The 27,029-nt window shown below is 35.8% G+C and overlaps 1 protein-coding gene across 3 annotated transcripts in view; it reads right to left on the bottom strand.

Moving 5' to 3' along the window:
- Positions 1-250: 250 nt before the first annotated feature.
- LOC145249553 (katanin-interacting protein-like) overlaps positions 251-27,029 on the bottom strand; it is a 648,058-nt gene continuing 621,279 nt past the window's right edge. For all 3 annotated transcript variants that reach the window (XM_080111227.1, XM_080111229.1, XM_080111228.1), the window contains one exon: positions 251-534. In XM_080111227.1, the coding sequence (XP_079967353.1) occupies positions 482-534 (53 nt within the window). In that variant the 3' untranslated portion in view covers positions 251-481. The remainder of the gene's footprint in view (positions 535-27,029) is intronic.

The following is a 27,029-nucleotide window of genomic DNA, read 5'->3' as shown; positions in this document are numbered from 1 at the left end:
AGCCATTTTAACTCGAAAGGCACCTTTAGGGGAGCAACCGGAGTGTTCCCGGGAAATTTGTTCTGTTACTTTTTTTACTCATATCATGTTTAATGTTTGTGCAAAATTTTTAAAAAATTCCAAGGTGTAGTTATTGAGAAAAGTGCAGACAGACAAACAGACAAGGGTAAATTTACAAAACCACCCTCCTTTTGTCGGCAGACCAAATATACATATGCCAAAAAATCAGGTTGACAGTAAGTAAACAAAATTTTGTTTGGATTAAAAATTTTTTATTGAAAGAAGTCATTTTTTTTTTTCGGGGTGGGGAATCATCTCATCCATGTCTCTGTTGGACTCCGATTAGTCCAAGATATTCTACAAAACTGAACCATGAATTTCTGTAAACAAATATCCAGTCGTTGTAACCAAACTCTTTTTATCTTTGGATTTTTCATCATCATCATCATCTCATCCAACATGCAAAGGAAATCACAGCTGCTCAGTAACGTTTCTTCGTTGTCTGTCCCGTCACACAAGTGCCTGGTCGCATGGCTAAAAAACAGAAATTAAATAATAGATTTATATCACAATAAATTATGATAAGAAATTTGGATTATTCGGACTACAGTTCTCATCCTGAGTGTTCTTCTTACAATATCTCAGCCGATGTAACCTCTGACCTTCTTCAGCTGTATCTTATCGAACTCTGGAATTTGTACGGGATTTTGAAAGGAATTTTTTATTTAATCCACCAGAGTAGCATGCTCTTGTTTAATCAGACATAACCTATTAGAAGTCTTAAATAATTTGCAATTGAACTCTTAGTATCGCCTGCATTAAGGATTGAACCATCAACCTCTGGAAGAACGTCATTTTGACCTAAATGTTACTCATCGCAATCGCAAATTACTTGGGATTTCTACTCGGACATGGCTGATAGAATGAGAGCATGCTACCCTTGTGGGTTAAACAAAGGGCTCCATTCAAAATTCCATACAGATCTCTGAGTTTAACAGAATACACATGAAGAAGGTCGGAGGTTACATTGGCCGAAACGTTGTGCGAATAACCCTCAATATCAAAACAGTGGTTTGAATAATCCCAATTATCAATCCTCATCTAAAAAAAAAAGAGAATGTGAGAAATTATTTCTCACATCCCAATTTCCTCCCGGCAGAAGCAAAAGAATCCACAAATACAAAAGCCATATTTTTTCAAATTCAAAATTTATTCACAAATAACAGCAATGAAAGTTTATTTGGTTCTGGTATTGTCCTTTTGCAAAACGGTGGGCTGTTTTGCTTCCACACGCCTGGAGCCTTTAGTTCGAATTCCTATTGTCGGAATGTTAGTTCTTTGTTCCTTCGGAAGGATCCATGAATGTTCATGGTGGACTCGGCGGGATTGTTGGCGCATATAATTAGGCATAATGTTAGCCACTTAGGACACAAGATGAATTCAGATAAGATCCAATATTTGGTAAATAAACATGAAGAACTGTTCTTGAATGTCATCCTTAGATGTCTTAGAGATATGGTAGTCCAGAAAGAAATTATTTTATGAGTAAGATATCTGTGTATATCTTGTTATCACGTTGTATAAAATACTAGCCTGGGTGTCCCGGCATTGCCCGGGTGTTTGGAGGTGTGTGTTGAGAAAAAAAAAAAAAAAAAAAAGAGAAAGTGGGCGTAGAGTAGGTAGGTAGGCTCGAAACCATACCACGAAGGAGAAAAACAACATGATCAAAAAACAAAAATGTGATGTCTTTGCCGTTGCATCCAAACCAAACCGGAAATGGAAAAAGTTTAAATTAAGGCTAATCAATCGAAAACAGGGGATGGCATTTGAAAATATTGATGAAAAAAGCGATCCCTCCCTGTAGAAAAGTACCCAGTTGAGGATGAAGGAATTAGTGGTTTTAGCCAAATTTTCGATATTTGTCATCCAAAGGGTCGAGCTTCAAAATGATACTGATCCCATGAGAATTTGTCGCCTCGGTCAAAAGTTTTAAGCAGACATACAAACATACATAGATATATACATGCATACATTTAAGCAGATAGGTGAGATTTATATTATAGGCTAGCGGGGGTACCTGGCGTTGCCCAGGTGTTTGTAGGTGTAAAAGAAAAGAAATTAACCCGGAGGCGGAAATAAAGTGAAAGAAAACGTGACATGCTACCGCTACGCTAGGGAGACATAGGAAGTGAAAAGCATTGAAATTTAGTGATGTCAATCAAAAAATTGACTTGCAGAAACGAACGTTGGCTGGAGGCCAGTTCAGCTTTCCATCGTTTCATTTCCCCACGATGTTGGGGAAAACTGCTCTCCATAAAAAAGGAGTGTCCAAATGAATAGCATTTGTCTGATATGTGGAATTCCCCCAACATTGATCAAAGCTGATTGCTTTCTGGATGTCCCAGCATGAAAGGCTGGGCAGCTGCCTTTGCTTTCGATTCGATTTAGTTTTGCTTTTATACGAAAAAGCTGAACAAACACGTGAGAGGGTGGAATATCGTGAATTTTATAAAAGTCGATCAAAATAAATCTAGATGCGACATGCGTTCGCAAATCGTAGACATTGTAATCTAGGGAGTATATAAAAAAATCTAAAGAATGGTAACCTCCCCCTCCCCGATAACCTCCCCGGCGAAAAAGGCCTTTGTTGAACATACAAAAATGCGCACGGCCATTTTGTCTTTTATCTATATATATAAAAGCGAAAATGTATGTATGTATGTATGTATGTCAGGTCTGTCATATGCTACTGGTACCATGTAACCCAGTACTACCTGCCTCATGGTCGGGTCACCGGCGACTTAACTGGTTCCCCCACCAGACTTGTTTGGTGAGGAGGGCGGCTAGTCTCCCTGAAGGATTAAAAACAAGACCTTCAAAAGGGCGAATGAACTCCTTTTCTGGGTCAACGGCCAACTAGCACCATGTATATTTGTGTGTGTGTATATGTGTATTGGGGTGGAGAGGGCTTCCGTAAGCCATGGTGAAGGCAACCTTTCTAGGAGAAGCAAATCTCTGATTTAAAAAACCATAAAGCAGAAGACCAGTACCCGCATTAAGCTGGTCTGCAGTTTAATTTTTTGCTGGCTATCTTACTCTTGCTTGTTGCTGGATCTCAACATTTTGAACCGAGAGAGAGACTTAGCTGTCGTACAAAGCTAAGACTCTATAACATCATCTTTGTATAGATACTCTCTCAGGCATTTGGGCTCATGAATTTTAAATGTCTGAGGGAGTGGCACTCGTCTGACAAGAGACGTTGCAATCATCATGTATGTATGTGTGTTTGCTTTTTCTGTATGTCTACAAAAGGCTTTTTTCAGAGAAGCGGTCGGTCGGTTTACAACTTTTTATATCACATATAAATCGTAATATCTCACAGTTAACAACGAAGCTCGCCTATCTATTTAATTTGCTCGATTTCGGGAAGATAAATATTCAACATTTGTCACTCGCCGCATGTGGGTTAGTCTTTTTCCTATAACATCTTGGGAAAATAAAAATTAAAAAAAGCGTTCCGCAGTAAATGAAATACTATCCTGCAGTCAAACTTGACCTCATTAACTCATTAAAACGGGCACCTGCCAAATCCAAGTAATTAAATAAATTCAAACGTGTTTCCATTAGCATCTCGTGGTGGGGCAATGGTTAACGTTGCACGTTTTTTTTTTTTTTTCACACTTTAATTTACAACTTTGCCTCAACGGTTCGGGTTCGATCCTCATACTTACTTTTTTTTTTAACCCCACCCCCAGAGTTTCCACACACACCTCCAAACACCCGGACAACGCCGGGTACCCCTCACTCGTATAAATATAGATGACATTTATTTCAGAGTACTTTCTCCTGAATAAAAACGTGATTGTGTTCCCTCTTTTAGACCTCTCTACTCCTGAACTTCACTCACGTCTCTAATATGATCGTCCTTCTCTAACGTACTCTCTGTTTTTAGTCTTTTCTTTTATTTTCCTTACTGTGATATCATTTTGCACACAATTCACTATTTGCCACCCTAACCTAACCCTACACACGTCCACACTCTGTTACACATGCAAATAAACCGTCGGAATAAACATTTTTCTTTAGATGAGGAATGATGATTTGTATTGCTTCGATTATTCAGACTACTATTCTCATCTTGGTTGTTCTTTTAACATCGTTTCGGCCAATGTAAACCTCATACATTAAGACGAGAGGAATGGGTTGAGTGTAAGTGGAAGAGGGGTCGGAAGAGGGATATGGAAGAATGAGGAAGGAGGACGAAGACAGAGAGACGGGTTAAGAGAAGTAGAGATATATAAACTATAATATAATGATGTTACGCACATTTTTTTAAACCTCTTCTATATTTTTATAGGAACCCGGGTGACACCAAGTATCCTTGCTATTATGCGATGAAAACCAAAGCAAATAACTCCCTCCTGGAGCAAGTTTTAAAGATTGTATCATCTCTGCTATTATATAAATGATAACATTGTTGGCTTAGATCCATCAGAAGTGGTCTGCCTTAGACTGGAACCACATTATCTCCCCTGAATTGTACTGAGCAACGTTTTACATTTTATAAAAGAGGAAGAAGACAAAAAATATTATTTTAGTCAGAGAAAAAGAAAAAAAAATAATATAAAAAAGAAAACCTGAAGCCTAAAAAATTTTGGATCAAATAAGATAACATTCTTCCCGTTTTTGCCTGTAGAACAAAATACCTAAAACTCTCAGAGGTGATATCCTTGAGACCATAACAAAGTTATCTCCCCTGAATTATATTTAATAATGCATTCTCGTCTTTCCTTTTTAAAGATTATAACATTTATGAGCTACTATATTGGTGATAAGGTCGTAAAGAAAGAGCGATTAAGTACACTTTTCAAATGAAAGGATTTTTTTACAAACTTAGAACGATTAGTAGTTGAATCCCTTAGACTAGAACTAAGTTATCTCCCCTGAATTATACTTAACGAAAATATATTCTCCACATTTTCTCTTTAAAAGATTGTATTATTTACAGGCTACCCATATTGGTGATGATCTCAGAATATTCGGAGGTGAGGTGGTTAAGTACTTAACAACATGGACTGACAACCTGAGTGCCCCAAGTTCGAATCTGGGTCGCTCCACAAAATCACTTTCACTTAAGATGTTGGCAACCTTCATGTAGTCCCTCGTGTAAGTACCCGATATCTTTCTGAAAAGAATTCTGACTAGCACAAAATATTGGAGAAACCAAAGCCAATAGAATCTTCACATTCATGCGATCTAATAGTGATGATGATCATCTGAGTTTATTAACAATGATTTTTGTTTTTTACAAAGGAGCCACAACATATCAAGGCCTGGAGGCCACTCGAGAATAAGGGTTAAAGAGTGTACGGTAGTCAATAAGACAATATCGTAGTAATCGTTAGTTGTGGAAATTTGGTAAATTAAATTACTTAAGGGAACGGCTCAGCAAGAACTTGTTTACATTGGACTTGAAGATGACCGTATTGTAGTCAACTGGAAAGCAGGCAAATGGAATAGAGTTCCACACGCGGTAAAATCATTTTTATATAATAGCTTGATTTAACGCTACAAATTCAAAAGTCAAGTATCATGGTTCAATCATGCCCTAAACAGAAATATTCACTTTGAACGCGCCCTTGTCATAGCAAAGAACCTACTGTTCTGCAGTTCGAAGAACAAAACTTCGTTCATGGAATCTACATTTTCGATTTAGGCACAGATAAAGAGTGGGGGAAATTATTGATAGTGGTCTCAGTTAGACGAGTGTTTTTGCATGAAAGTCTGGCAAGATGGACCCATAGATTGAAACTAAGACGAGCACTTTTCATCGAAATTTAAAAAAAAAAGAAGAAAAAAAAGAGAAATAAATAAATAAAAAAGAAGAAAAGTAAAGTCCAGAGAATTTTGGATCAAGTAAGAAACTACATTAGTTTTATAAACTCATTCTCTTTTGACATTTTCTCGATTCTTGTCTGCAGCACACGACGCAGAAATAAGTGTCAGCAACTTTGACAGCAGATGAGAGTTTTGAGGTTTGTTACACAATTCAGCTGGGAGACGCCGGCGGAGGAAAACAAAAGAAAAACATCACGCTATATTGACTAGAATGTCATTGTAAGGAACTTTCTGATATCAAAATCAAAGTGACTTCAAAAAGTCTGATGCTTTCGTGTTCCGGAGGTGGGGGGCGGGGGATATCAGAACTGTCTATACAGGCAATGTCTTCAACAAAGCGATTCATTACAAAGTAGAGTTTAAAACGGCCAAAACTAATGGAAAAAACATATATGTAGAACTAGAACTTATTTTATAACGAGGGGCGTTCCAAAAGTAATGCCTCCTATTTTTTTTTTATTCCACCCAGCCCGAGATGATTAGAGGAGATTGCAAATTGTATTGTTATAATTACTGAACTTATGCATTCATGATTCGAAAGTTTTATGTCTCTGTTGCAGATATTGATAGTGTGAGACTTTACGAAAGCAACCCCTGTCATGGACACGCGTCAGAAGCAGAGACTTGTCAGTGAATTCCCGGCAAAAGTGCACTGAGAATGGTGCTGACTATATAGAAAAATAAATTTTTGAATATAAAAGTCCACCTGTTTTAATGGCACAACTCCAGTTTGCGTAGCTCTTCAACTTTTTGAATAACTATCCTTGTAATAATTTATTTTCTAACAATGTATATCATAACTTATTTTATAACGTTGCATATAACTTATTTTATCACGATATATGTAATGACGTTTTGTAGAACGATGCATACGACAAGTTATTTTATCACGATGCACATAACTATAAAGAGAAATATAACCTCTAAAAATCAGAATAGAACTGAATTAAAACAGCAGATCTTCCATAAGAAAAATACTATTAATAATAAATTGTAAATTGTGTTTAACTTAATCTCTTACTGCAGTTTCATTGTATTACCAATCTTCAAAAATGCACTGGATTCATGTTGAAATGGAGGAGAGAGGAAAGCAATTAGGAATTTGGTAGTGCTGTTAAGGCATCCTTACTAACATTACATTATATATTTATTAACACGGGGGGGGGGGAGTAACGGGTCCCAAAGCAAATAAATTGACACTTGTCTTCATACTTTTATTTTAATTATACTTTTAGAGTATTACATTTGGTAAGTGAGGAAGGAGTGGGAGTATCAGAATCTTTTATTTTACTCGCCGTTGTCAGGGAGCAATAAAATTGTCATCATCAACACCAATGTGTTATATTTGGTGAGTGTATGAGAAGTAACAAAAATTTTTTGTTCTACTTGGAGTTTTCCGGGAGCAATGAATGTAAATTACAGCATTACATTTTAATCTCTTTGGACTATTTTCATTATCCACATAATTGCTCTTCATATTATTGTGAAAGCAGGTGGTGAGGAGGAACGGAATTTCCCCCGGCAACAAGAATGCCATTGTGTTCTTTTCTACTCGATGTTATCCAATTTAAGAGTTCGGTATTACAATGAAAAGATATAGTGCCAATAAATAATTTGCATCATCTATTCCCCCCCCCCCCAAACAGTAAAACAAAAGAAACTAACGGTCTGGGTGGAGGTGAAAGAGGGAGGTGGGCAGGCGCGAAAGAGGGAATTATATGGATGTGAAAGAATGATGCTGGACAGAGGTGAAAGAAGGGGTTGGGCAGAAGGGAATGGGTGTAGGCGAAAGCGGAGTGGGGGGGGGCGGGGGGAGAAGGACCAGGTAAAGGTGGAAGAGGGGCTGAGCAGAGGTAAAACTGGCGGTTGGGATAAAGGACAGTAAAAATGGGAGAGTGGGGAAAAGAGAAAAATAAACAGACGGCCAGAGAGAGAAGTTTGAATATAAAGATGTTACACAGACTATTTAATATCTTTTATTTAACTTTTTATCGGACGGGGCAGTGCCGGATAGCCTTGCTAACATGTAAGATAAATTCAAAGTTATTAGTAACTAGCAGGCCGCTTAGCGTTGCCAGGTTGTAAAATGCACTTAAATATGATATTTTAATTCATGCAGATTTTTTATTTACTGTTATGGAGCGAATTCTCTATTGCTTATTATATTGTACCTAATATAACGCAGTGCCTCTACCCCAGCATGGCCTGCTCGTAAAATACATTTAAATATATTTTAATTCATACAGATTTCATATTTATTATCAAAGAGCTAATTCTTTCTTGAGTATTATATTACATCCAATATATAGTAGTGATTGCAAAAGTTTTGTTTTTTTTAAGTATTAATTGGATGCCCTCAGCTAGAATTGAAACATCTCTCTAGCAACATTCGCTACCATATGACGTAAGGACACACGGATATCAAAACTTTAAACATATAAATGTATGTCAACAGTGTGAGTTCCATTATAGAAACATTGATTTTTTTTTTACACGGTGGTCACCACTTATCAAGGCCCGGAAGCCACTCAGGGATAAGGGTTATTGCAAGTACAGTACGTTAGTGTGGAGATTTAATGAAGTGTTTACTTAAGAGGGCGGTTCATTAGGAATTTGTTAACGTTGGACTTAAAGCCATCCAAGTTGTAGTCAGGTGGGAAGCAGGCAGACGGAACAGAGTTCCACAGGCGTGCAGTTCTAAGAAAATTTAATTTGAATAAAATAAAATACGCATCCAGTCACGGCTACACCTCAGTGGCCGTGATCAAGTGCATTTGAAAGCCAAATCACAACGTAATATTAGGGGAAAAAAATTTGTTTGAAATTTATAATGTAAATATATTTCGGAGACAAGCTCCATCCTCAGTATGTTGTTTTCTTTCTCCAACTTTACAACATGGCAAGAAAGAAGAAGAGAAAAAAAAAAGAAACAAACCAACATACTGAGGATGGAGTTTGGCTCCAATTTCAAATAAGTAAAATATTTTTTATTTTCCTAATATTACGCTTTCAAGCACACTTGATGCATATTTTATTTTATATAAATGTATAGTTGCGCATGTATTGAGGATACAAATTAAGTTGACTTAGGCCTGCAAAGTTCAAATCTTTTTCAATTTGAACCCCTTAGCAATTTTTTTTTTCAACTAAAAACTAAATTGAAGGTATTCCACAGGTTCAAACATCCCATATATTGTTTCAAGTCTGTAGAGACATAATTGATAGGGCAGTTTGGTAGAGACCATTCTACACACACATACACACAGACAAGGTCATTTATATATATATATATATATATATATATATATATATATATATACTAGCAGGCCACATGGCGTTACCCAGTCATAAAATACACTTAAATATATTTCAATTCATGCAAATTGATTATTATATTGTACCCAGTATTTTTTTTTTTTAATTTTATTATTTGAATTTTAGGTTGTTCATAAAAACGAGATTTGAACAATATCTTGTAATGTATCTATATGATTCCAATTCTGGTTATAAAACAGATGATTATCGGCTGAAGAGAGCTTGATATGGATATCTAAAACGGTCCTCTGTTATCAGGTTTGAAACTGACTGTACCGATAACTTATCAAAACTTTCTGTATATATATATATATATATATATATATATATATATATATATATATATATATATATATATAATATAAAGCTGAATGTGTGTGTGTGTCTGGTCACAAATAGGTTCCTATATGGTTGACTATTTTAGAAAACTGATTGCATATAATGATAGAAGATGTATCGAGACACAGGAATGGGTATGTTTGATCTGGCATAATGATGATTCATTAAAATTGTGGGGTCTGCGTTCGCAACTGGTCCACAAAGTATGGAAATAAAAAATTTAAAAATTAAAAAAAAAACGTTTACAAGTGTTTTTGATATAGATGTACATAATAATACTTTGATAAGTATGTTTTAACTTAAATATGGATGGTATAATAAAATGGTGGGGTCTGCGTTCGCGCCTGGCCTCCATAGAATAGAAATAGGCACAAACTTTAATAAAGACTTTTTATATCTATCTGCGTAAGTATACTCTGATAATTATGTTTCAGTTTGAAAAAATATGGTATAATAAAATTATGGGGTGTTCGTTCGTGCCTGACCTCCATAGAATGGAAATATTTCATAAAGTTTAACAATGTTTTTTAATATAGATCCACAGAATATTGTGATAAGTGTTTCAGTGTGAACAGGTATGGTATAATAAATTATGGAGTTTATCTATTTTATTTTTACTTTTATCATATTTTGCTTTAGTTTGATACCCCCAAATTCGAAGCTATCTCTTTACAACCCTTCCTTTTCATAACCTATCATACTTTCATAAATCAGAGTCTATTTTCTGTAGGCTGTTTCTGAACCCAGTCAACGACGGGTACTTTTGCTATGTACTTTATGTGTTCGAGAGTGTTCTTAGATGGGTTTGTATCAAAATGCCTCTGATAAATATTGAAAATTGTAAATCGATAATCAAAAAATCCGATTAAAGAAGAAACAGTCCGATTTTGAACAAAGTTAACACATCATAAAGCTTGCCATCAAAAGTGTATTTAAAAAGTTTTATCACCACACAAGTACAAGCGTCCAGCGTATGAAATCAACAGTACGTTCTTTGATATGACAAGGGCGTATCAAAATGAATGTTTCTGTTTAGGGGATGACTGAACTATGATACTTGACTTTTGAATTTGTAACTTTAAATAAAGCTATTATAAAAAAACAATGATTTTATAAAATCAACAATAGATTCTCTACAGTGCAATATAGACTATAATATATTATGGCATATTGGCATGAATTTCTACACCAAAGCCAAACAAGTCTTAAAAAGGAAAATCTGTAATTGGTTTCTGAACAATGTGTGTCAAGGTGTGCGTAATCAGTTTAATGGATGTAGCCACAGATTATCTGTCTGTTTAAATGTATGTATGTATGTTTGTATGTCTGCCTACAAACTTTTGACACAGGCGACGGATTTTCACGAGATAGATATCGCTTTGAAGCTTGACCCTTCGGACGACAAATATAAAAAAAATTGGCTAAACACATAAATTCCTTCACCCTCAACTTGGTACTTTTCTACAGGGCGAGGTCGCTTTTTGTGGGAACACATATGAAGTTTCCTCCTGGTGCACTGCAGTGGGTCCACAACAATAGCAGATAATCAATCGATTTGATTGAAAAATGGGCGATTTCATCAATTTCGATTACAATAACAGCATGGTATGAAACATTTGTTAATCCTTATTCAACCCTGGGCAACATCGGGTTTCCTTGCCAGTATATATATTTAATAATCATTGTAGTAAATAATTATGTCAACCCCTTTAAGAAATTCAGTTCTTATCGTTAAGCACTTTACAGTTGAAATAAAGTCGGTCACATTAGCTCGCATGCACAGATCATCATATAACGATTAGTCTGACAGACATTAAAAATATTTAAAAATAAATGTTTAAATTTCAATGTTATTTCTCGCAGTAAACGGTAGCCGAATGAATTTGGTCCTTTCTAATGGAGTCAGAGATGGCTTCATTGCCAGGTTCAGATCTCTCGACCGGCATTAATCATGACACCCTGCACTGATGATTCCCGAAACAATGAAACACTAGTGTATGTAGGTTGGTTGGTTGTTTTTGTTTTACGGCATATCAACCCTATTCGGGTTATTTAATGCCGAATCCAAAGATTTTTGAAGAAAAAATTTTTAATAGAATATATTTGTTGTTTTCCTCACTTTGTTGGATATAGTTTAAGGTCATATCCAGGACCCTCATTGAGGGACTTTTACCCTCTGCAGGGAGGCAGTCCGTGTATTCTAATGCCCCATCGACAGGGCCGAGTGTATGTAGGTATTTAATAATTATTATAGTATATAATTATATATGTGTGTGTGTGTGTGTGTCTGTGTGCGCGTGTGACCATGTCTGTGCCTGCGCAAAACATTCTCTACCAAACTACTCTTTCTACTCTACAGACTTGAAACTTGATATATAGGGGATTCATGTGAAGCAGTCGTTTCACAATAGTCACCATTCTGAAATAAATGAAGCTAGGTGTCAGACCATGGAGAAAGGTTTTTGACCAAGATCCAAACAGAAATAAAAGTGTCTGAGGCTGTTTTTGAAACCAGACAATGATGACAGGTTGATATTTAAACAACAACAACAACAACATTAAAAAAGGGGGGGGGAGCTGCCATTTTTATAAGGAATGATAAAGAGCTGAATGGAACAGACATTTTAATAACAGACTTTTTTTTTTTGTTTTTGAATCTTCGGATAATGGTATTTGAAAACAGGCGCCTGCTGTTGTGTTTTTGGCATGAATTTCTACACCAAAGCCAAACAAGTCTTAAAAAGAAAAATCTGTAATTGGTTTCTGAACAATGTGTGTCAAGGTGTGCGTGATCAGTTTAATGGATGTAGCCACAGATTATCTGTCTGTTTAAATGTATGTATGTATGTATGTATGTTTGTATGTCTGCCTAAAACTTTTGACAAAGGCGACGGATTTTCACGAGATCGATATCGCTTTGAAGCTTGACCCTTCGGACGACAAATATAAAAAAATTGGCTAAACACATTAATTCCTTCACCCTCAACTTGGTACTTTTCTACAGGGAGAGGTCGCTTTTTTGGCCGATATTTTCGAACGTCATCCACTCTTTTCAATTGACTAGCCTTAATTTAAACCTATGTCACTTCCAATTTGATGATGGGCGCAACAGCAAAGACGTCACATTTTTTTTTCAAGTTCTTTTTTTCCTTTGCGGTACGGGTTCGAGCCTGCCTGTCTACTACAACTTTTTTTTTGCTCAGCACACACCTCCAAACATCCAGGCAACCAGGCTAGTCAACTATATAATGTTCGAATCGTATCGTTGCAATAAGTTATACATTAAAAACTGCTGGGAAAGGTTATCATCATCATCATCATCATCATCTGTCCTGTGGTCTGGATGACCGTTGACCAGCCAAAGATGACCTTTCTAGCAATAATGTTCTTTATAAATTGACTAGCAGGGGTCCCTGGCGTTACCCGGGATTGTGGAGGTGGAGAGAGGAGTTAAAACAAAACAAAATTGGTAGTAGGCAGGCAGGCTCGAACCCGTAATGTGAAGGAGGAAACAAAAGGTAACCTAACGTCTTAGCTGATGCCTCCATCACGCAACCGGAAGTTGCGAGCGTTAATATTAAGTGTGGTCAATCGAAAGGAGATGATGACTTGCAAAAGTGGTGACGTAAAAAGCGACCCCTCCTTGCAAAAAACGGCTGACTAAAGGGTGAAGGAATGAATGTCTTTTGGCCAATTTTTCGATATTTGTCGTATGGAAGAAGGAGCTTTAAAACGATACTGATTTCGTGAGAATCCATCGCATGTGTTGAAGGTTTTTACAAGACATGCAAACACACCGCCTTATTTTGGTGGTTAAATCTATAATTAAATTTGTGCTCATTTTTGCATTAAATATTAATCTTTATTAATCCCTATATGTACATCAAATGGATACCAAAATACTTAGTTTGCTGCATCATATCATAACAAAGATCCATACAAAATTTCAACCAGATCAGCTCAGTAGTTTCCAAGAAAACTTGTAGAATAAATGTTGAATTGTGGTTACTAACCCCTATTAATCCTTGCCTTTGCATCAAAAAGATACCATAATACTTAGTTCGCTGAACTTTATCATGACAAAGGTCCATACAAAATTTCAGCCTGATTGGCCCAGTAGTTTCCAAGAAAAGTGGAATGGACAGACAGACAAAAATATATACACACACATACACTATTTATTTATTTATTAAATGATGTAACGATTCTAGTATTCATTGACATCCAGATTTAAAAGAAAATCTTCAAATTGTGCACGGTATCTTTAATCACCCGATGATGACCAAATCAAAGTCGAAAACTTGGACAAAATTAACATATAATTAACATATAATGAATATTTCTTTTAAAATGTTTTTTCTTCAACCACATTTGAATAAGATTTTGCTAAAATCAATAGCAAACCATTCTGAATTTTTGAAATGAGGATTGATTATTCGTATTACTTGGATTGTTTGGACTACTATTCCCATCTTGAGTGTTATTTCCATGAGAACCCGTGACGCAGTGGATAGAGTACTTGGTGAAATTCAGCTGTATTAGGTTGGTGCACAAATTATGTCGTTTTTTTTACTTGAAGTCTAGCTGAAAACACTATCAATAATTCCCCTTACTCTTTATCTGTACCTAAAGCTAAACGTAAATTCCATGAACAAAGTTTTTTCTTAGAACTGGTCGCCTGTGAAACTGTCTTCCGTTTTCCTACTTTCCAGCTGACTACAATATGGTTGTCTTCAAGTCCAATGTAAACAACTTCTTCATAAGCCATTCCCCTTAAGTTAACAAATTTACTGAATTTACATTACTAAAAATTACTATATTGTCCAATTGACTACTGTACACTCTTTAACTCTTATCCTCGAATAGCCCCTGGGTCTTGATAAGTGGTGATGCCTATGTAACAAAAATCTCCATTCCTGGAGATTGATGGTTACATGGTCAGTGCAGGCGGCCCAGAAATACAGTTGCAAATTACTTAGGGCTTCTACCCAATCATGCCTAATAGAACGAGAGCATGCTATCCCCGTGGATTAAATAAAGGCTTCTGTCCAAAATTCAGTGCAGATTCCTGAGTTTGACATAAAGATTCTTCAGAGGTTACGTTGACTGCAATGCAAATAACATGCAAAATAAATCCGCAGAATCCAAATGATACGAATAATATAAAATATTTCAATGTATACACTATATTGAACACAAGTTTTTATTTTACTGTCATTTTTTTATAGAGCAGGTGCTCACGTGTATATATAAATATGTGTACCTTACTAACATTGCCCACTAATAAATTTATTTGACATTTGTTTTGCTTTTACTCTTTTCAAAATATTTCTTTTGTTCTAATCTAAGGGAAGCAACTATTTATAGACGAGTATAGAGTTACTTACATTGAAAACAAAATGATGGCCATCTATAATGTCACCTGTCTGTTTAAATGTATGTATGTATGTTTTTATGTCTTGCAAAAATTTCAACAGAGGCGACGGATTTTCACGAGATCAGTATCGTTTTGAAGCTCACCCCTTCAGGCGACAAATATCAAAAAATTGGCCCAAAACATTGTACATTCACCCTCAAGTGGGCATTTTTTTATAGAGGGGTGGGGGTCGCTTTTTTTGCCGATATTTTCGAAAGTCATCGCCTCTTTTCGATTGTTTAGCCTTAATTTAAACCTACATCACTTCTGGTTTGGCGATGGGCACAACAGCTAACACGTCACTTTTTTTTCACTTTCTTTTCGTCCTTTACGGTACGGGTTCAAGCCTACCTGCCTACTATCACATATTTTTTTTTTTGCTCAACACACACCTCCAAACACCCGGGCAATGCTAGGCATCCAGGCTAGTCTATAAAATAAATCTCACCTGTCTGTTTAAATGTGTGTATGAATGTATGTATGTATGTATGTATGTCTCGCAAAAAATTTTGACAGAGGTGATAGATTTTCACAAGATCAGTATCATTTTGAAGCTCGACCCTTCGGATGACAAATATTGAAAAATTGGCCAAATCATTAATTCCTTCGCCCTCAACTTTTCTTGAGGGAGAGGTCGCTTTTTTCGCGAATATGTTTTGCAAGTTATTCAACCCTCGACGTCACATAAAACGCGTTATTTCGACCACCTGTCATGTCACAATCACGGTAGGCACATCGATAACACAGTTTTTTTTTTTTTCACCTCCTTTTTCTTTGACGCGTTATGGATTCGAGCCTGCTTACTACTCCTAATTTTTTTTTTTGCTTGCTCAACAAACATCCTTACACAAACGTCTACTTTCTTTTCCGCATTCGCATCATGGGTTTGAGCCTGCCTGCCTGCCTACTACAACTTTTTTTTTTCTCATCACACACCTCCAAACACCTGGGAAACGCCGGGCACCCAGACTAGTCTATAATATAAATCTCAACTGTCTGTTTGTATGTATGTATGTTTGTATGTCTGCCTAAAACTTTCACCAGGGGCAACAGATTTTCACAAGATTGGTAGCGTTTTGAAGCTCGACCCTCCAGACGACAAATATCGAAAATTAATTCCTTCATCCTCAACTGGGCACTTTTCTACAAGGAGGGGTCACTTTTTCGTTCATATTATTGAAAGTCATCCACTCTTTTTGATTGACTAGCCTTAATTTAAACCTTCGCCACTTCCAAATGCAACGGTAAAGACGTCACATTTTTTTTCCTCCTTCATGGTACAGGTTCGAGCCTGCCTGCCTACTCCCACTTTTTTTTGTTTTGTTTTGTTTTTGTTTTTTTTTGCTCAACCAGGCAACGCCAGGCACCCAGGCTATTTTAAAAATAATTTTAACCTGGACAAAATATTTTCTTGCAACAATTAAATCAAATTACAATTATTAAGAACATGTTGTAACGATCCACAAGAAAAACTGTTAAACCAGAATCAAATAGTAATTTTGCAAGGGAAAGCTATCGACGACAAAGAAGGATAAAGAGACTAATTTTACTTTATATATAAAAAAGAAGCTATGCATATTTTACTTACAAAAAAATAACGTAGGAGAAGAATAAAATCAAAGTCGAACCTATCATTTAGTAAGACGGAAGATGTGGTATTATATCCTATTTTTGAACTTGGTTGTGAAAGAAAAAAGAAATCTCCAAAATGATTGAAAAACCTTGCCTCTTCGATTCTCCATTATTTATTTGTATTTTCCTTCCAAAGAAAAGAATTTAAAAACCATTACAACCCTGCCATTCGTTCTAACAACGTCAAAGCATGACTCTCCTGACAAAGCATCAGTAGCTGACTTTTTTCTTTTTTTTTGAAACTTGGAAATCGGATATTTTTTTTGAATTTTTTAAAAAAATTTTATTCATTTATTTATTTTTTTTTTTTAAATGCTAAAGATGTGAAAAACTAAAATCCGGTGGGATGAATTGGCACGGCTCAGCAATCGATTCGTTTGGATTGAGGAGGAGACAATAAACGATAAATTTATATGCACGTCATGTCAGAGAAATGACAAAGAGGAGAACCGAGAGTGGAGTAGAGCCCTTTCACATCAAGAAAGCAATGTTATTATGTAAAAAAAAAAAAAAAAAAAAAAAAAAAAAAAAGAAAAGAAAAAAAAAAAAAAAAAGAAAAAGCAAAACAAAAAAAAAACATCAAGATCTCCTTTTTTTTTTTTTCCGTTCAAGTATTCTTAACAACGTAAACTAAAAGTTTAGGTCAAAAAATTTTTTTTTTATTTAATGAAAATGTTAGATTTGAATTTAAATTGTTTTTATTATTCTGGCTACTGCTCTTATCTTGAGTGTTATTTACACAACATTTAAGTCGATGCAACCTCCGACCTTCTTCAGGTGTATAAGTCGCCATGTTTGATATTGGAATTAAAAAAAAAATGAAACTACAGCACTAAATTAAGGTGGATTTAACTCACCTCCTCCAAGGGAGTAAGTTTCATGGAAATATGAAGTATGCATGATTTGTAAATTAATTTCTTTTGCATATTTAGTAAAAAATAATATATGGAAGCCACTCCAGACAAGGCAGGAAGCCACTTTATGTAAGGAGTTTAAAAAAATAAAAGGTTATTAATACCAAAATAGAAGAGGCCTCTTTATTTTTGAAAATATTAAAGCTATCTGTAGGAGGAAAACAACCAGTAAGACGAAAGTTCATGGAAAGAAACTACTGGAATATGAAGCAAATTAACGAAGACTACAAGACCAACTAATCAAACGAGCTGAGACAAAGGAAACAGGAAATAAATCAGACAGTTCTGAAAAACACACGTCGTAATAATATTTCTAAAAGAGACTGAGACTAACAACATCAAATACGTGAGAGAGAGGTTGCAGAAGAAAAAAAAGAAAAGATGAGTCCAACCAAATTGCAGATACGTTTCAAGACCCTCAAATGGAACAGAGATTCTAGAGTAGAGTGAGAAAAAACAGCGAACTGGTGAAGACCACTAGGCCAACGAGTCAAACGAGCTGAAACAAAGCAAGCAGGAAATAGATCAGACAATTCTGAAAGAACACATGCCAGAATAGTATTTACAGAAAAGAGTGAAACTAGCAATATCACGTGGGAGAGAGAGGTTGCAGTGGAGAAGAAAAGGCGGTTCTTGATAAATTAGATACGTTTCTGTAATTTATCAAGAACCCTCTAATGGATCAGAGATTTACCAGTCCAAATATGACAGCAGTACCCCATATATGGTCTGATAGTAGATTTGTAGAGATTTAGAATAGCGTCAGGTGTGAGGCAGTGTTTAGAGCGATAGAGAAAACTGTTTTGCTTATTTTTAGATGTAGAAAGAACAAGGGATCTAATATATGAGGTCCTGGATATGACCTTAAACTATATCCAGTGGTGAGGGCCCTAGCTTGTGGGCTTTGGGGAGTGTGGAGCCACCCTTTAATTACCATTGCTCCCAGGTCCACTCTGACCCGGAGTGGTAGTACCTGTTAGAGTCCCAACTATGGGTTAAATAGAAACCGACGTGAAAAGAAATATATTCTATTAAAAAAAAAATTTCTCCAAAATCTTTGGATTCGGCATTAAATAACCTGAAAAGGCTTGATATGCCGTAAAACAAAAACAACCAACCAACCTAATACATGAACGGCAAGACAGATTTGATGAGAAAGAAAGAGCCGATTTCTCTTTACTAACAGAGCCTTCTGCAAAAATTACGAGAAGAAAGGGGTCACACAAATGGAACACTGATAGGTATTACAACTCTAAGTCAAACAGGAAGTAATCACAACTAAGGAGTAACTAAGTTCCGCTTGCCAAAATTTCCTCTTTTTTTTCATAATAAAGATCTATCTGAAACTTGAATTTCTTGAAAATACTGTAACTCCATTAGTGCACTTTCTGCCAAACTTTACTCCACCAGATCGCTGTAGTGTTGCATCTTTGCACTTGTTTTACAAGTACTTCAACAGAATATGCTCCGATGAACCTACTGCAATTGCACTTTCAACATAAATACTCCTGACCCACCTACTTAGCAGCAAAATCCCACTCCTTCACTGTAGAAGTCTTTAAATACCAGGAGATAGATTTTCAACTCTATCAACTTCTTCCTTTGCGTTTGGAATTCCCTCCTGGTTTCCCTAACATACAAAAATTTATATATAAATTAAGCAAACATCTTTCTATCTAACTCCCCAGAGAAGTTACCTATCACCCTATAAATCTGACTCATATCATAGTAGCCTCTTAGTCTTCAAGGGTAAACAAAAGTAAAAATAAAATAAAATAAAACTTTTTAGTTCTCCAATGGGGACCTCACCAGTGAATTCGGTTTTGTGTTTTATGCAAGACACTTGATGGTAGGGAGAGCGTGGATAACTGGGTTGTGCTTTGGACGTAGGATAGGCAGGGAAAAAATGAGAAATGGATCGGAAAGATGAAGTGGCGTCATGGTGAACAGTGATATGTCTGGGATCAACAAAGATTGAGAGTCTGAATAATTACAGAAATTAGCAAAATACATAAAATTATCAAGATACACTAAGGAGTATTAACTAATGGGGTCAGTAAAAATAAACACGGAAACACTACACGCACAAACAGCAGGTGCAGCAAGCTAAGAGTGGCTAAGGGATTAATAACATGGACTAACAATCTGAGTGCGGCAAGTTCAAACCCAGTTGGTATCAAAGAAATATTTTCATTTATGGATGTTGGCAACCTTCATATGGTCCTTCTCATTTTTAGAGATTTTCATTTTTGACTTTTTGTAAATAAGCAATATGTTAAAAAAGTTGACAGTTTTAATTTTTTTTTTTTTTTTTTTTTTCAATTTTCTTATCATTTTATTCTAGCTGGGGATGGGGCATCCTACCGAATGTCATACATTCACCCACTATCTCAGACATTCCAGCTAAATGATTCTAATAGATTCTATCTATTTAAGTGTAATTATTTGCATCCCTCTTGCAATTGATTCACGGGTATATTTGCCCGGTAAAAGTACCGAATGTCTCTCTGGAAAGAATTCTAACTAGAAAGATATTATGGAAACGAATGCCAACAACAACGATTGGATTCATACGAAATGAATGAATGATGCTTAAAAAAAAAAAAAAACAGCAGATGCAATCGTAGGTATATTCAAAAGATCCGGGGACAAAGCAACCGTAAACAATCTAGCAAGCAGAATCCAAATATAAACAATAAATTCAATACAATCTCAAATCAGGGTTCACAAACTCCAAAGGCAAAAAGGTTTGTAACCCAATTTACAATTAATGCAAATTTAGCAAAAAAAAAAAAAAAAAAAAAAAAAAAAAAGAAACTAACACACCAAAGGAAATGCACATACAAAGTAAAAATAATGTTAGAACTGCTCAGCCTATATATACTGCCTCTGCTGATTTCTGTGGGTCCACTGGAACCATTTCGTCTTTAATACCCAAATTCGGAGTGCAATGTAGAATCATCCTCACTCAACAAATTTCTTTCAGAGAGGAGACTTTGTTGGTTTGGCCACACTATGTGTCACAATCCAATAGAGGTTTTTTCATGCAGAGAGGCATGCGAAGTCTCCTCCCAGTGCACTGCGATGGCTCCCCAACTAGAGTAGAAAATCAATCGATTTGATTGAAAAATGGGCAATTTCACCAACTTGGATGATAATAAAAAATATGGAAGTGTAAAACATTCATTGATCATCATTCAATCCCAGGCAATGCTGGATCTCCCTGCTAGTTAATTTATATGATTAATTTATATAATTATTAATTTATACTATGAAATAGAGAATCATTTTAAGTTAAAATTTGAGGTTCATTTAGCTTATTCACATAATGTTGACATATTTCAAGCGTGCTTTTCTCAATTTTTAGTGGGGGGGGTGCCCTTTTCTCTTCCCTGCAACCTCTTTCTCACAGAAGAGACGTCGCGAGCCTGTCTCTTGTTTTATAGTTATTTTCATGGCCAGTGCTCGTCTGAACTCCAATCTATGGTCCCCCCACGGCAAACATTCACGAGAAACATTCGCTTGGCTGTAAACACTATCAATAATTTCCCCCACTCTTTATCTGTGCCTAAACCTAAACGTAGATTCTATGAACAAAGCTTCTTTCTAAGAACTGCACACCTGTGAAACTTTCTTCCGTTTATCTGCTTTCCAACTGACTACAATATGGCCGTCTTCAAGTCCAATGTAAACAAGTTCTTGATGAGCCGTTCCCCTTAATTAATCCAATTTATCAAATTTACACTTCTAACAATTACTATGATACTGTCCTTTTGACCACTGTACACGCTTTAATCCTTATCCTCGAATGGCCACTGGGCCTTGATAAGTGGTGATTCCTTTATAAAAAAAACAGGAAATTATTTCCGATTTATTACTTTGTAACAAAAATAAACATGAAACCATTTATAGCCTACATAGAATTTTTTTTCTTGTATTCCCTTCTGACCACAACATTTAACATTTACCCAAGTTAGACCATGGCCGATATTTTGGCCAAATTTGGTGATGATTGGTCAAGTGATGTCGGCGTTAGGCTGTACATAATCAAAGATAGTGACAAACCAACAGACTCGATCACAAACAACCTCCTTGATGGAGGCATAAAACATGGCTCTGTTTTTAGAAGACAACTCTTTCATTGGTGACTCAGTAGATGAGTAAAAAAAAAATTGCATATTTTGCCATTTGTAATGAAAATTTTAATAACATTTGTTCGTTCTTTTTTTTATTTGTTATTTTTTTTTTTTTTTTACATGGTGGTCACCACTTATCAAGACCCGGAAGCCACTCGGGGATAAGGGTTATTGTGCGTACAGTAATCAATGGGATAGTATCGTAGTAATCGTTAGTATTGGAGATTTGATAAAGCGTCTTACTTAAGGGGGCGGTTCATCAGGAATTTGTTTATGTTGGACTTGAAGACATCCAAGTTGTAGTCAGGTGGAAAACAGGCAAACGGAAGAGAGAAAAAGAGATATTGCACAAAAGATGCAAACTCGTTTTGGTAGATTTTCTTCTCATTTGGCACGTTATATCTCAAGGCTTTGATGACCAATGCTTTTAAGAAGATGATAGTAAATGCCATACAGAAGTAAAATTCTGCTGGGAGAAATCTACGAGGTGCCTTCAATAAGTTTCCAGACTTTTTTTTTCGTATGTCCACTTCTATTGATAGGACACACATGAAACTCTAGTCCCCTTCGAAGTAATCTCCTCCGGCTGCAATGCACTTGTACCGTTCCAACAACTTCTGGAAGGCCCCCTGGAAATTTTCTTGTGTGAGCGTGTCGATGATCCTTGTCGCAGCCTCTTTCATTTCCTCCGTTGTCTCATAACAACAACCTCTAAAGTTTTCCAAAAGTCACAGGGAGCAAGGTTTGGACTATAGGGAGGGTGAGGAACTGTCTTGATGTCCATCGTGGTCATGACAACATCCTTCTTTCTGAACTTACTTGAGCATTCTTGGAACCAACTCTAGCTGTAAACACTATCAATAATTTCCCCCACTCTTTATCTGTGCCTAAACCTAAACGTAGATTCCATGAACAAAGCTTCTTTCTTAGAACTGCACGCCTGTGGAATTGTCTTCCGTTTTCCTGCTTTCCGGCTGACTACAATATGGTTGTGTTCAAGTCTAAAGTAAATAAGTTCTTGATGAGCCGTTCCATATAAGTTATCAAATTTACCAAATTTTCATTACTAATGATTACTATATTGTCCAATTTCTACTGTACACTCTTTAACCCTTATCCTTGAGTGGCCTCTGGGCCTTTATAATGTGGTGATGCCTATGTAAAAAAAAAAAAAAAAAAAAAAAAATTGTGTGTACAGTTTCGACAATAGCACTTATTGTTTCTATATACACACAGCGGTCCTTATCCATGAAATTCTTTATTTGGCCAATCAACTCTGGTGTTCTGACTTCCTTACTCTTTCCACTACTCTTATCATCCCTCACAGAGTCCCTGTCTTCCTTGAATCTTTCATGCCACTAAAAACTGATGTTCGATTCATGCAAGATGGTCCAAAAGCACTAAAGCATTCTGTACGTTCTATTACAGTGTTCTCACATCCAGATTGAATTTTCGAAATTCAACCAGCTGTGACAATCAGGCTTTAGTAGGGTGTATTCCAACTCTTGCTGTAGCTATTTATTTGAATCTGAAATCATAAAAATTGGTCAGTCATCTCATAAAGACGTATAACAATAATTTCCAAGAGTCTAGGAGAATTTTAAATGCTTGTACAAAAAACGTTCGGAAACTTATTCAAGGCACCTCATAACTATACAATGTGATACAACGAAGTGTGTAAACATCTCCATTGTAAAAAGTTGAATATCGAATGCCGCAGCAAGTCCTAGGAACATATGCCAGAAAAAACAGTTGGAAATAAGTTGTACACCATCTACTTTGACCATGCGATCCTTACAGCTATGTATGTAGGAAATGAAGCTATTAAGCCTGACATAGTAATATGGGACAAGGACAGAGAAAGAAGCAACCTTAGTAGAAGTCAGTGCCTCCAATGATGTTTGGTTAAGTATAGCTGAGAGGGAAAAGATAACGAAATACCAAAGTCTTACGTACAATATGAAAAGAAACTGGAATCTGATGCAATTCTCTATCTATATAAAAGCCAAGTACGTCCAAGGATGGAATACTGTTGCCATATCTGGGCAGGAGCTGCTAAAAACAGCCTATCATGCCTTGACAGAGTACAAAATAGACTTCGTGGCTTAGTGGGGGATGCCCTTTTCTCTACACTGCAACCTCTCTCCCACAGAAGAGACGTTGCGAGCCTATCCTTGTTTTATCGTTATTTTCATGGCAGGTGCTCGTCTGAACTCCAATCTCTGGTCCCCCCTCGCCAATCTTTCACGAAAAACACCCGTCTAGCTGAATCCACTGTGAAAAATTTCCCCCACTCTATATCTGTGCCTAAATCAAAACGCGGATTCCATGAACAAAGCTTCTTTCTTAGAACTGCACGCCAGTGAAACTCTGTTCTGTCTGCCTGCTTCCCACCGGACTACAACTTGGATGTGTTCAAGTCCAATGTTAACAAATTCCTAATGAACCGCCCCCTTAAATAAACACTTCATTCAAATCTCCACACTAACGTAATGTACTTGCAATAACCCTTATCCCTGAGTGGCTTCCGGGCCTTGATAAGTGATCACTGTGTAAAAAAAAAAAAAAAAAAAAAAAAAAAGATCTCCATCATTCCAGTAATTATAGAAGCAACCGGATTCATGAAAAAGAAATGAAAAAACTACCTGACAAATATACCCGGTGAACCAAATGCAAGAGAGATTGAAACAATTGCACTTAAAGAGATAGAATCATAAAAAAAAACCTTTTAGTTTGAATGTATGAAATAGTGGGTGAATGTCTAGCATTCGGTAAGGTGCTCCACCCTCAGCTAGAACACAATAAGAAAATTGAAAAAAAAAAAAAAAATGAAACCTGTCAACTTTCTTAAAATTTTGTTTATTTGCGAAAAGTCAAAAATCTCTTACAGTCAAAAATTGATTAATTTTCCTCGCCTTAATATTCCCATTGTTACATTACCTAATTATCTCCCTTTGTCATAACAATACTTTATTATCTCCCTTTGTTATAACAATAGCTTATTACGTCCCTTTATCAGTGCATTGTTTTTCTTTGACATTTCAATGTCCTTCCTTACACTTACTTTCGAAGCCATGAATACTTTTTGCTGTCACCCGAGAAGTCAACTGCCGATTTTGATGGTTGATGTTAATTAAGGTCTTACCAAGTTTTCCATACTGTTGCTGGATGAGAGTGATTTCAATCGCCATTGGCTTCCTATTTCCAATACAACGGGATAAAGTTAAATTAATATTAATTAACTGAGTGCCAGAGAACCATCTCTATCTTTGTTTCTACCTATCTACATATTAATCTGTCAGTGTATCTGCCTGTCTCCGGGTGCATATATCTGTTAGTCTATTCATCCATCTATCTATCTATATATCCATCCACCTTCTATCTATCTATTGATCATGTTTGTTTATTTTATTAGTCCATGTGTATGCTGGATGAACTCATCATTTTGTATGAGTAAAACTAATTATGATCCATAAGGACACGCAAAAAATATACAACAAATTTTGCTCGCAAAATGATGATGTCATCCATAAAATGAGAGAGAGAGAGAGAGAGAGAGAGAGAGAGAGAGAGAGAAATACTTTATCTAGATGATCTGTGACTGACTCTCTGGGCCATGAGTCATCTACTAAACGAACTGCCTAGACCATGGTTTCCCAACCATGGGTTTCGCATCACTAATATATATATAATTAACTAGCATGCCTACCGGCGTTGCCCGGTCGTAAGATATAACTTAAACATGACATTTTAATTCACGCAGATTACGTATTTATTATTATAAAGACAATTCTCTATCGATTATTATATTGAACCTAATATGTGGTAGTGAGATCAAAACTAAAAAATATATATACGATTTGGGTGCTATCAGCTAGAATCGAAACCACAACATACAGTTCTTCACCCTCATTTCTTAGCCTCTGAGCTGCAAGGTCCACAGAGTTTTATAATTATACTAGACCGGGTCAGTATATGCTATGGCTAGCCATGGAATAGTGAATATATTAATTATGGCAAAAATATGCACTCTAGCGTGCACAACAATGGCCACCACTTTTAACATAAGGAATTACATTGCTTAATGTCCAGAAAACTGCATAAAATTTAAATGCGGAATTTTTCAGCATACCTGAAAACATGTAAAAGTCATCATTTAAAAGGAAAATGTTAAGCTGGAAACCAAGTAAAAATTCACTAAAACTTCTATTTTTTGTTCGTTTAAAAAAAAAAAAAAAGAAAATTGCATTATATACAGTGTTGGTCATCCATACCTTAAAATTTTTTCTGACGTCACTTCTGCTAAATGGCATATAAACAAGGAAGTGCGACTCTTAACGAAAGCACTTATCACAAGTCAACAGCTATAACTTTTGCCCGTTTTTAACAGGCTAAAAAAAAACCTATCATTTGCATGATCTTCAAAGTATTAATAAACATTTGCAAGTAATTTTAACGTCTTTAAACTGCCTATTACGGAATGTAATGCAATAAAAAAAAGCATAAAATTGTTTAAATCGTAAAGCAAATACTTTTGCGTTTGGTTACAGTTACAGTGAGAAATAGGATTTACCGGTTAAATGGATTTAATTTCTCCTTTTTTTTTAACCAACCAGTTAACTATGAGATGTCACTTTTATTGCCTTTGGTAACAGTTACTTATTGTACGACTTTTTGTTATGTTCCATTTACAAAAAAAAGTTAGATGCTATTATGTGTTGATATTTCGTTAGTTTCTTTTTATTAACACAGTTTCAACGACTGTGCAAGCTGATCTGAGTAATTTTAACGTCTTTAAACTGTCAATTACAGAATTCATAAAAGACTTTAAAATAGATTAAATCGTAAACATATTTGTTTTGTTTTTGTTTGTAAACAATTCCAACTTGCAATGAAAAATACAAATAAAATTCGTAAAATACCGATGAAAAAAAAAGCCGAAGGGATTTAGGTTTATTTTTATTTGCATATTTTTAATGCAAAAAAAAATTGTCTAAAAACAAGCTTTCATGACTTTGTCTTTATTTTATTATGGATGCACAGAATTTTTCACACCAGAAGCTGCAAACCGGATGGATGGTTTCAATGCCCAAGCAAAACGATTTGAGTTTTATATAAATTTGACCTGTCTGTTTATGTGTATGTATGTATGTATGCATGCATGTATGTATGTATGTATGTATGTCTCGCAAAAACTTCTGACAGATGCGTTAGAATGTGACAAAATTGGTAATGTTTTAAAGGTCGATGACAACAAATATCGAAAAATTTGCCAAAATCATCAACTCCTTTATCCTCAACTGGGCCGTTTTTTACAAGGAAGGGTCGGTTTTGCGTTGAGATTTTTACAAGTCATCGCCTCCGTTTGATTGACTACCC

Source organism: Euprymna scolopes, chromosome 28 (assembly GCF_053919585.1).
Source record: "Euprymna scolopes isolate OS-2025 chromosome 28, ASM5391958v1, whole genome shotgun sequence".
Lineage (NCBI taxonomy): Eukaryota > Metazoa > Mollusca > Cephalopoda > Sepiida > Sepiolidae > Euprymna > Euprymna scolopes.
Note: the sequence above shows the minus strand (reverse complement) of the source record. Positions and strands in the feature narration are given on the sequence as shown.